Raw genomic sequence first — 11,988 nt, forward strand, 5'->3', positions numbered from 1 at the left:
TACAGTTAAAACCAGAAGTTTACATACACTGTGCAAAAAGACACACAACTTTTTTTCTCAATGTCTGAAGATAAATCAGACTAAACCTGTTTCAGGTCCACTAGGATTATTTAACTTTTGCTAACTGTCACAATAATGAGAAAGAATATTTGACAATGTTTTATTACTTTCTTCAAGGTAAAAAGCTTACATACAACAGGTGAAATAAGAATTGAACACATCACCATTTTTCTCAGTAAATATATTTCCAAAGGAGCTATTGACATGAAATGTTCACCAGATGTTGGTAACAATCCAATACATACAAAGACTATAACAAAGAAGTTCAAGATCAAGTTATGTGTAATAATGTGAAATGACACAGGGAAAAAGTATTGAACACACTTACTGATACTTTGTATCAATACTTCGACTATTTCTTGAAACTACGTGTTTATTTTTCATCACTATTAGTATATCCGGGATGAGAACGGGTCTAAAACTTTCAAAAAGAATTTGACATGAATCTGTCACTGTCTGATATGAACTGTGAATAGTTTTACAACCTGATTTGTTTAAACTAAGTTAAGTACTTTTCCATCACTTTTTTGGGAGACTGAGAAAAGGTATAAAACGGAAGGCATTCAAAGCGTATTTGTTTTCTAGTTTTCAACTAATGACAACTACCATGATATGATTCATCTACAGTTTTGCAACCGGAGATCTTCAATCTGCGTTTTGATTTTTAATCAATATTAAATTGTATGCAAGAAAGGGGTCAAAACTTTCAAGAAGCATTGGTTGACAGTGTGTCAATGAACATTGCAACTATCAGTTTCCTGATATCATGATTTGTTAATAGTATTCGATACTGATTTGTTCAAACACACCGGTCCGTTTTCGCCAGTAAACGGATCTCGTCCTCCAACTCAAGCGGCTCATGGCCTCACAGCCAGACCAATCCTATAACGGACTAGAGCAGAGGGCTTTGAAAAGAGTTCCAGACTCCCTGTGCAGTTTCAGGTCTAAACCTTGAGAGGAAAAAGAGTTCTGAAGATCGAGTGAAATTCTCACTCGACACCAGTGTAAAATCATCGAAACAGGATATTTAATGTTTCCAAACAGGAGAAAGAGTTGACACACATACTAGTCATGGGCCAAGTGTACTCAAAGGTCCTTATCTTTGGAGCAGGAATATATATATAGTTGGAAGATAAACATGCTTTGGGGGAGGGGGTGGGGGGGGGTTCTCTGGGCAAAAGTGCTTGTAGTCCGACGTCGGATGTAAATCATTTTTGTCGCACGATTATAAACATCGACGAACAAATATCATCATCAGATGACCCAGAACATCATGTGTCTCCATTTGAAAGAGCAGACTCTGTTGTATTAATTGTTGCAGTTTTTTCCAACAACCATTAATTTGCCAACATGATAATTATTGTCGTTTTGACATTCATTTAAATGACAAAATACATTTGTCAACATATAATGGTGTTGCATTATAAATGCTTTATAAGTACTTTTGAAACTTCCTAACAAGGAAATTGGATTGCAATTAGGTTATTCTAACAAAATTCAATTAGATTTGTATAGCTCAAATTACAAGTTGGACTCACAGGGATTTTTTATCTGTACAACATATACCCTCGCTAAAATACCAGTGCCCAGATGGACAAAAGTACAACACGTCATACGTCATGCCATGTCTTACAGAATGATAAACGTAATTATTGGATAGGAAATAACAGACTGCAGTTACATGTGTCTTGCATTTTCAATAGATAGCATGTTTTATCTTTTTGTAGGGTTTACATTTCCAGAGATTAACAATAGTTCTCATAAAATCGAATATTCCACATATTTCCACAGTTTAATATACTCACCCCACACTCAAAGTTCTTTAGGAAGTTAACCGTTTCACATTATTGATGCATACAGGAGAATTCAGGTGCGGTCAGCTAAGTACACACGCCAGTTAAATTTGAATGGCAATTTACACATAGGCCACTCACTGATGTTTTGTTTGGCATGATGACAGTTTGTCCATAGGAAATTCCCTTGGTGTTATCAAACCCAATTGCGAGCAAGTTAATTATCCTCCAAAAAGGGCCTTTATGTGTGGATTTGACTTGTAGAAAGTAAATCCTTCCACAGAGGTGGTACATTCCCGCAGTGACCCCAACTTTCAGATAAACCAGGCTTTTGCACTCTTTCACACACTGAAGTGGATACTCTACCATTGTTCAACAGTGGATTTCATAGGCAATTTGGGAATCCATGAACAGGCCTGTGTGATTAAGAAACATCCCTTCTGTCTCTGATGCAATCACAGGCTTGGCTTCCCCTCCCTCTCCCGCCATCCTCCTCATGGTCCGTATGTCGCCGTCTTGCTGCTGTTGAAGATTTTTCTTTGGGGCTAAACTGGGACTTATGGACTGGCAAGGCCCAGAGGAGAGGGTGTGGGTTGAGGTGTCAGATGGAACGGGGCAACCCATGTTTGTGGTGGAAACTGTGGCTGAATGAGGAGGAGCAGAAGGCAATACAGGCTTTGCTCTGTTGAGGACATACATCTCATTGCCACGCTCATCACGATACTCTTCAAGTTGGGCAAAAGTGGTTGGGCCATCAGAGTAGTCATTAACATACAGGATGCTCTCCTCCTGCAGGTTAGAGTAAATCCAGTACATTCATCACTTTTGAGATACAGCAATAATTGGGAAAAACACTAATACACTGTAAAAAAGGATTTGAACAATAAGTCATAGTAACTTCATTCTGTTATTTACTTCAATTTATCATGATGAGTTATACATGTACAACTTTATTATATATGTTTTTCAGTACTCCCAAAAACAAGGTTTTTAAGCCTGTTCAACCAATTGTAAAATTTAACTGAATACTGTGTTTTAATTACGGTCATGTCAGAAATATGCATGGGCATAGAGGAGAGTCTAAATCGAGTGTTACCCATCTTCGATCTGATTTAAAGACAATTCAAAGATTGGGAAAAGATGAATATCATGTCATTTTTACTGACTTTGCCTTCAATTTTTTCAAAAATTACACAGTAATATTTCATAGAAGAGGTCAACATGAACATGGATCAAGTGAAAGCAGAGTGTTACCTTTTTCAGATATGTCTAAAAGACAGTTCACAGATTGGGATACGACACTTCATACCTTGGCGATTAGTGCTTTTAAGGCTGAAATGCACTTCTACTTGGGGCGTCATGGTAAAAGACCATAACACTCCAAGTAGAAGTGTTTTTTTTAAAAATGTGGTCCACATGACCGCAGTTTGTTGGAGAACAGAACGTCTCGTGGAGGATGATTGCTAACGCTTTTCTGTTAAATGCAATTAAGTAAATCGTGAATTATTGTAGCTGGGGCTGCATCAACGAATCAATAAAAATCGATTATTAAACGTGTTGGCAATTAATTTCATTATCGATTCGTTGTGTTAAACTAAAAAAGTCAACATTACATGGCACAGGAGCACCACATTGTCCCGTTTTGACGTGAGGAACGTAGGAGCCTCCGGCAGCTCTTCTGCTGTTTACTCGTCATCCAGCTGATCAAGCTAGCGTTAGCTCTCTAATAACAGCAGTAAAGCAGTTAGTAGGACTAAAGGCTGGTACATGCTTCTGCGTCTGGGTTTGCGTCTTGTGTCGACGGACTCGTTTCAATTCATCGTTCAAAAAAGGCTTGTGCGTGTTGCAAAGCAATTCACCTCCAGAACACTAGGTTGAGTAACGTTTTTATGTCAAAGATGACCTCATACTTTTTTGCCCCGTGCATCGGCACTGCTGCTTTACATTCGCGGACATATTTGCCCTCTATTTTCCTTCACAACTTTGTACACCCCTCGACCGGCAAACCGACGTTTGCAGAGATCTGCGTCCATGAATTGGCTGAAAAGGATGTAGTTAGCGGACCAATCACAGCCTTGCGGGCTGCGTGAGCTCGCGTAGCTTTTGACGCTGGTCTAGAAAAATTGGTCGACACGCAACAGGTGAAAAAGGCACGCAAGGGGTGCACAAGGGGCTTCATGTCTGCGTGTCCTTGCATTTCTCTGAAAACACAGAAGCCTCAAAAGCCTAGTTTATGCTTCTGCGTAGCATAATTCCACCATGGTCTGCGTGGAGAGAATGGTCAGATTGTCAAGTCAAAGATGAATATTTTGGGTTTTATGAAAATGCATGAAGAAGAAAGAAACGGGAAAAAAGAAAGAAGAGGGGAGGAGACAATTGCACCTCACCATCACTTGTGCACACACCCAAGAGGAGGACAACAGGTGCCTAATCAAGAAGGGAACAGGTAAAAAGAGTTGTTCGAAACGCCACGACAGATGGAGTGTTGTGCAAAGCTGAATTACCTATGCCAAGTCTGGAGAGGCAGCCGGTAAAGGAACTTTCCAAACCGCGTTTTAACATCCTATCTCGATCGAGGTCGGCTGCTGCTCCTGCAGCGGGGCTTTCTTGGTAAAAATAGTTTGTTGTATTTTAAACTTCTTAACTTTTGACTACATTTTGTATTGTATAAGTGTATTTTTTGCCTCTGTGATGTTGCTGGGGACTTATGAATACAAAACTAAGTAACCCAGTTAACTCTGCTTGATTGGCCCCATAAACATCATAAACCCCCATTACTGACTATGCTTCTTTACTGAAGTCCTATTGCTTTCCTTTCTCCTTGATTTCTGTGGATGGTGGTTATATCTGATGGTTGTTGTTTTGCAGCAGTCCTGCTTTGCACATGGCTTAATTCTCTCAGACCCCCGTAAGTACTCCCTCTGGGGAATTTTTTGCCCACTTTTGCCGATTGAGGTGCTCTTGGATGTACTCTACAAAAAAGTCAATCATGGTATGCAAATGCACCTACCGATTTTTTCCACCATTTTGAATATTGGGAAAAACTCCTCCCAGACGATTCTTACGAAATCTTCGGCAAAATGATCATTGGCTCAATGCCATCAATTATTAATATTGAAAGAATGTTGATATCTCATTTTTCATTAAAGTTATGGACCAATGAAATTTGTAAGAGGTGTGGCCTAGAAAGGAAAGACCTATAACTTCAAAAGTTATTAAGGCCTGTCCTCACCAAATCTTAAGGACATGTTCACATTGAGTCCTAGAACATCCCCAAATATTTTCACAATATTTGAACATTAGAGGGCGCTATAGTGATTCTCTGTATTTTTGATTGTCTTTTCCAATTTCCATCATTATTTGCATTTACAAACGAACAAACTCCTCCGAGAGTTTATGTCCGATTAATTTCAAAACCAGGCAACTTGATCCTGACAACTATGGGGCAAAAAGTTCTTAAAATCAAGATTTTTCATAAAACTACCTGGGCGTGATCTTGCGTCCATTTTGGACAATTTTTAACGACTTCATTAAAATGTAAAATGTTATAACTCCAAGGAACATTGATAATTCTAGAAAATTTAATTAATGATGCTTGTGTAGGCCTATAAGTATTCCCATGCAATCTCCAAGGAACATTGATAATTCTAGAAATTTTAATTCATGATGCTTGTGTAGGCCTATAAGTATTCCCATGCAATGATTTTCGAGAAAGTATAGCGCCACCTAGTGGCTTAGGTCAATGCAAAATTTCTACAGTTAGATGTCCATCTCCTCGCCCTATCTGATCCACTTCAAATCTGTGAATATAAGCCTTAAGACTGTGATGATAGGTCACAGTGAATATTGGGAGTTTTTGACACACTCGGTTGCCGTGACAACACCATCTTCGCATGAAAGTTCAAGCACATCTTCTGAGCCTTGGCAAACTCAAAAACGCTTGAAAAGCTCTGTGAGTGTCCTAAGTGATGACCTTTACAGACCTGATTTTGGATCAAAAGTGAAAACTTTACTCCATAGAGCCCCCTGGAAGTTTTCAACGAAGCAGCGCCGGCACCCTTTTTGACCTAGAAAGTACGGTGATTTTTGAACAAATATATTACAGGGAGACTTTAAAAAGTCTCTGAGAATTATGCTCTAAAACAAACAGGAAGTCAGTTATAACTTTTTTTGTGTGAATATTCCCTGTATTTATGCAAGAGAGTTGACCGACCATTTTAGTGACTTTTTGATTGCAAAATTGTGTCAAAGCAGATAGCTCTTCTGGTTAGCTATTGTTCTGCAATGCTGGAGACCTGTGTTCGATTCCTGTACTATACCTTTTTTTTTCTTCTCTTTTTACCTGCGTGTCTGGCTGATATAACAAAGGGATCCAAGGGATTACTCTCCTTGGTGAGGTTATGGACTTAAATTTCACACTTTAGAGGTTCACTGTTGCGTCAACCTCGGTCACAAGCCGCACTGAGCACTCAAGGCCCGTATTCACCCCGGACAGTCGGAGCGCTCCCAGACTGCAGGGGGCGACGATGCGGCTAATGTTGATTCCACCCACAGGAAGTGCCTGCATACCAACAGGAAGCGCATGGCATAAAATGTTTGTGGAGAGCTCAGATGGCCCTCGCACTCGGTCATGAGGAAAAGGACACTGTTCCACAGCTCCTAATCTCTCAGGGACACATCTGGTTATCAACCTGCTCCGTTCTTTGTCTGAACCACCAAACCACCCTTAAGAGAAATAAAAGATCATAAAATTGACAGTTCTCAAGTTGTCCTTTGCGTCCACCGGAGAGAAAGCTCTTTACAAGTTTGGGCAGAGCCGTGGTCAATACGAAACTTGACATTCACTAATATCTTACTAAGGCTCTTACAGTTTTATATATAGTTTATACAGAATACAGAAATGGATCAACAACCATTGCAGAGGCCGCTCTGTAATTGACTACGAAAACTCTGTCTTAATATTATATCAACCTAAAGAATTAAACAATAACATCAGGTGAAAGTACATGGCTTAACTGTTTCAATTTGAATTTACCAATATATAATGCCCTGGAGGAGAAGCGTATCTTACTAAATGTATTAATTAAGCAAAGCTCTCTTCAGGAAGACAGCCACGTGGTCATCCAGTGTGTGTAGTTAAAAGGTTAATATTTCTTGATGGAGCAAAAGTGGTGTGGTTAGCTGTCGTCCTTTGCCTTGACTGAACAAAAGTGATTATACATTTCATTTACTTTTTGCAGATCTTTTGCAGCTCGGCAATGGCCTAGTGTTGGTGGATTCTGTTTATGAAACCACAGACTCAGGTTTGAATACCAGCCCCAAGAGTGATTTATTTTGTCTCTTTAGTCTCTTTTTTTTATGGAAGTAAATCTGTGTCATCGGGTGTTGAAATAAAAAAGTTATTAAATTTCTAGCACTGAATATTTATGCATTGAAATGATGTATCTGAATGTTTTTCAAAATTAAAATACTGCAAACAATGTAACCTAAAAAAAATCACTGTTAAAATATTCAACCGCAAAAACACCTACATCCGGGACACTAAGGTAGAGCCATCGATTCTAGATTCAAGATCAGGAGCGTGCGTCAAGCAAAAGGAGCGAGCACCCAATACACCTTCGGCTTCGGATTGTAGCCATGTCCATAATAACGGGGCTTTAACTCTTCTTTATGCCATCAGTGTGGTTTGTGTCTGTAAGATTTAGTAATAGACAGCTGACATTTGTATATTAACAGACTGTATTGGACATGAACTAAGCGAAAGTTAAACGAGAGCGTACAGCCGGTCAGAATACGGCTCATCTTCTAGTTTTGAATTACTTTAATTAAGCGGCATTCAAAGTCCACTTAACGTTAAATGAGTATCTTCATGACCATGAGTAAACTTTATTGAGGATCTGGCACAAGACAGCGACCTGCAAGTAGCGCAGAGTCTTGAATAAATGTCTTAATGCGAGGCTTTAGAAATGAACACAAAGGGATCCCGTATTTGCTCATAAAGTCTGAAACGAGAACCCATTTTTCAGTGACAGTGTTACGTGCCACTGGTTTTTAAACTACTGGTTTGGCAAAGCGTGCGTGTTTGTTTTCCCCCGACAGTGGCAGATATTGTCTGCCTCTGTCACTTGAGTCGTCACACATTTGCAAACAAATTGTTGAAAATGTTCAAAAATGCATCCCATATCCATTGCAGCGATTACGATTGTATAAGTGAGCACATTATACATTATATGTTATTTGTATGTATTGTATTGTATTTCTTCATACGAGGCCACACTAATGGCATAAAGAAGAGTTAAAGCCTCGTTATTATTGGACAAAGGTGTATTGGGTGCTCGTAATAATCAAAAGCTTTTTCTTAGTGCTGAGTTAGAAAATTGTTGCCGTGTTCTGCTGAAGATTTCAAAGTCAGAGACCAAGCAGGATGTGCCGAGCAGGCAGCCACAGTCTGGCAGGATGGGGGTTCGCTGTCTGGACATGATTTAAAGAGTTGGGACCAACACAGATAAACAGAAGTTTCTCTGAGTGTATTGATAAGAAGATCAGTTTCTGTCCTGACTGAGGAAGCAAGGTCAGCCGGTCAACCAGCAGATGTGCCAGGGGGTTTTGAAAATTCACACCACACGATCCAACATCCACACTTTGTTCATTGTTTACATTAGGCTAGAAGTTGAATTTGAATGAATGAACATTGAATGTGACCGGATCGTTAGATGCGGGGGGGTAGAAGATCCTCCCCTACGCCAGCTTAGGGCCAATAGGAATCTTTTCTTTGTCTTTCGGGTTATAAAACATGATGTTCTTGCTGGTGTTAGTGTTCTTCCGGCCTGCGGGCCGGCAGGATTGCTCCTGCCTTTGTAAACGCAGCGCTTATACTTGACCTGTGATCTGACGAATAAATCTGCCAGAACGAGAGAAGTTGTTTGGCTGAAGTCTTCCAGACGTCCCCATCCAGGCTTACAATTTTTGAACAAGTACCTGATGCGTTCGTTTGCTCCTTCTCTTTTTAAATTATCTAACACTCGCTCCTTTTGCTCAACGCACCCTCCTGATCTTGAATCTGCACTTATTGTAAGTCGCTTTTGATAAAAGCGTCGTGCTAAATGACATGTAATGTAATGTAATGAATCTAGAATCGATTGCTCTACCTTAGTGTCCCGGATGTTTGTGTTTTTTCTGTGAATGTTTTGGGTTGAATATTGTAACCATGATTTTTTTGCGGCTTTTTAGGTTGAATTTTTTGCTGTATTTTAATGTTGAAAAACATTCAGATACATATATTTAGTGCTAGAAATTCAATCCCCTTTTTCTTTCAACACCCGATGACACAGATTTACTTCCATACTTTTTTACCTGCGTGTCCTGCCCCACCGACATGCAAGGAGAGGCGAAGGCCCGTCCATTGCTACTCGCGGCTTTAATTTCTGTTGATATTGTACATCGTTTAGGTTGTTAATTCTGTACACATCACATCCATTGCATTCTGTCCATTCCGGGAGAAGGATCTCTCATCTGCTGTTCTTCCTACACTTTACTTTTTTTTCCCCCAGTAAGGGTTTCTATCATTTTTAAGGGAGTTTTCCCTGTGCCGATATATAATTTATACACTAAATGTAAAGTTTTTCCGTTTTCATGAAAATGGTCTTTTGCCATTAAAACGGACGTTGCTATAACTTGACCGTACAATGCCCAATCTGCTCAAAATTTCACATGCATGTTCATTTTCTATGTTTCAAACTCAAAATTGGTAGAGGCCACTATGAAAATAGTACTATTAACAGGTAAAAATATCAATGATCCCCCCCATCTCTTCCTCTCACTAACCAGGAACCTTTTTCTTGCTCATTTTAAAAAAGGAACATTTGTACAGACACACACACCTTCTCAGCTCCATCAGCTTCCTTTTCTCTTTGGTGATGTCGGCTGTAGATCATGGCGACCAGCAGCAAAGCAGTCAGGGACAGCAACGAGATGCCTACAGCAATAGCAGTTTGAGTGGCTGCTCCCAGAGCGCTGAAGGCCATGCTGCCAAGTGCATACAGGGGCTCTCTGCTCACATCTGAGCCTGTAGCGGTACCATGGCTCCTCAGCCTGGGCCAGGATGGTGAGTAAGGCAAGGACACCTGGGACCATGAGGCCCAGATGGAGGAAGAAGAGGTTGATGAGTTGATGGCAAGCTGAAATGTGACCCTGGCCACACCCCCTGCATTCCAGGCTTCACATTCATAGAAACCTGCATGAGCTACTGTCACATTACTGAGAAACAGCATGCCACTGCCAGTGTCTGGGTCAAAGTGCTCGCCATCAGTCTTCTGCAGACTAACTTTGCTTTCTTCTGAGGTTTCCTCTCCACCTCCTCCTGCATCCAACTCTCGAACTAGGCCTCTGGGAGAAAACTCCACTTTACCCTGGGACGCCTTTCTCCAGGTCACCTGGAAAATCAGTCAGTTTCATGAAAATTTGTTTTGCTATGGTTATAATCACATAAACATTCAAAAGGTCTTCTATCGACCTGTATCTTTAAGCACTTGGCATGCCTCAACAGTATTCCTAAATTTATGGTAATTGACTAAAAATGAGAAACGTTTATTAGGGCCTGAGCCGACTGAAAGTCGGGCAAAGCCCTATTGTGTTTTTCAGAATTATTATTATTATTATTTCACCACTTCAATCGCACTTTTGAGGACTCATATTAAAAAACTCTTGAATTTTTGCATGCAATCATTGCAAGTGTGACAAATTTAGATACTTTTGGGGTTGCGCAATTAGGGGATGAAAAAAAGTGCTCTAGCAATAAGAATTATCTGTATCCGTATCCGTACTTGGACTGGGCGGGGCCTAACCCGAAATGGGCGGGGCCTAACCCGGAAGTAGGAAGAATTTACCCCGTAAATTGTCGGGTTAAGCCTTTCTGCGGTTAAAACAGCATTCCTTCTTAATTCTTATCACTGATGATCATGAGAGAGGGGAAGTGTGTGTGTGTGGCTTAATTTGTAATATTAATATTTAGTTATTCAACACAACTAGTCAACGTCAGACACTGAGTGCGTGAAGAGAGCCAGCAGACGGTAAAAAAAACTGATGAGAGAGAGAGAGAGAGAGAGAGAGGTCAGTGCGTGAAGTAAAAAAAAAAAAAACTGGTTAGAGCCGACAGAAAAAAAAAACTCCGACAGGCAGTCGGGACGCGAGTCGCATTCTTAAGCACCATGTCTTAACAAGCCCCACGTTTACCTGAACTCTACTAGTTAAGAACAACAAACCGAAGTAAAAAAAATAAAGGCGAAGAAATCGTTTAAATTTATCGGGAAAGACCTGATGAGTGAGGGAGGGAGAGAGGAGTTCTGTGAGTGAGTGAGCCGAGCGGGACACAGCAACACAGACAGTATGTGTGTAGGGGAGGGGCGCTGTGACTACCAGCCAATCACAGAACGCAGACACAGACAGCTACCCAATGAGGACTTTTATTCAATCTGAGCACAGATATTGACTCGTATTACTCATATAATACTCGTACTCGGCAAAAGTGCTTTATCCGTACCGGATATTCGTTTCAGCCGAGTATCCGGCTCATCTCTAATGGGTATGCAATTTTTAAGCAAGGATGGTTAGATTGTTAGAGGGGTTCAGATGATGGTCAATATGAACAGGAGTAATTATCACAAAAAACTTTTTCAATGTTCATAAAGGCACCTGACTGTTTTGCCTAAATTTCAGTCATCTCCAGAGTATCCATTCTCCACCATTTACCCACTTTATCACAAATCAGGTTAAGGGGTAATTTCTTAAAGTCATTAAAATTGGAGAGAGAATCATCAGCTCCAAATTTACTTCTGGGGTTACATATTATACATCTTTAAACACAAACACAAGCCAGTTCACTAGTAGCATTTAGTGTGTATCTTTTTGAATGCTGCTTTAGTAACTGCCATTGACTCTGAGATATACATGCATACATACATTTCCAATGTGTTGACGTGGAAACACATATATACACTCACCTAAAGCATTATTAGGAACGCCATACTAATACTGTGTTTGACCCCCCCCCCCCCCCCCCCCCCCCAGTGAGCACAAGACGTAATTTCAACGTTGAAATATGGTTGAAATCGGGTCTGAACGTCTAAGACCTTATTTC

The 11,988-nt window shown here is 40.3% G+C and overlaps 1 protein-coding gene across 4 annotated transcripts in view; it reads right to left on the bottom strand.

Annotated features, from left to right (window-relative positions):
* Positions 1-146: 146 nt before the first annotated feature.
* LOC119217088 (leucine-rich repeat-containing protein 24-like) overlaps positions 147-11,988 on the bottom strand; it is a 60,070-nt gene continuing 48,228 nt past the window's right edge. For all 4 annotated transcript variants that reach the window (XM_062563228.1, XM_037470454.2, XM_062563227.1 and 1 more), the window contains 2 exons: positions 9,734-10,285; positions 147-2,642 (listed from right to left, as the gene is read on the bottom strand). In XM_062563228.1, coding sequence (XP_062419212.1) covers positions 2,226-2,642; positions 9,734-10,285 — 969 coding nt within the window. In that variant the 3' untranslated portion in view covers positions 147-2,225. The remainder of the gene's footprint in view (positions 2,643-9,733; positions 10,286-11,988) is intronic.

The sequence above is a fragment of the Pungitius pungitius genome, chromosome 7, assembly GCF_949316345.1.
Source record: "Pungitius pungitius chromosome 7, fPunPun2.1, whole genome shotgun sequence".
Classification (NCBI taxonomy): Eukaryota; Metazoa; Chordata; class Actinopteri; order Perciformes; family Gasterosteidae; genus Pungitius; species Pungitius pungitius.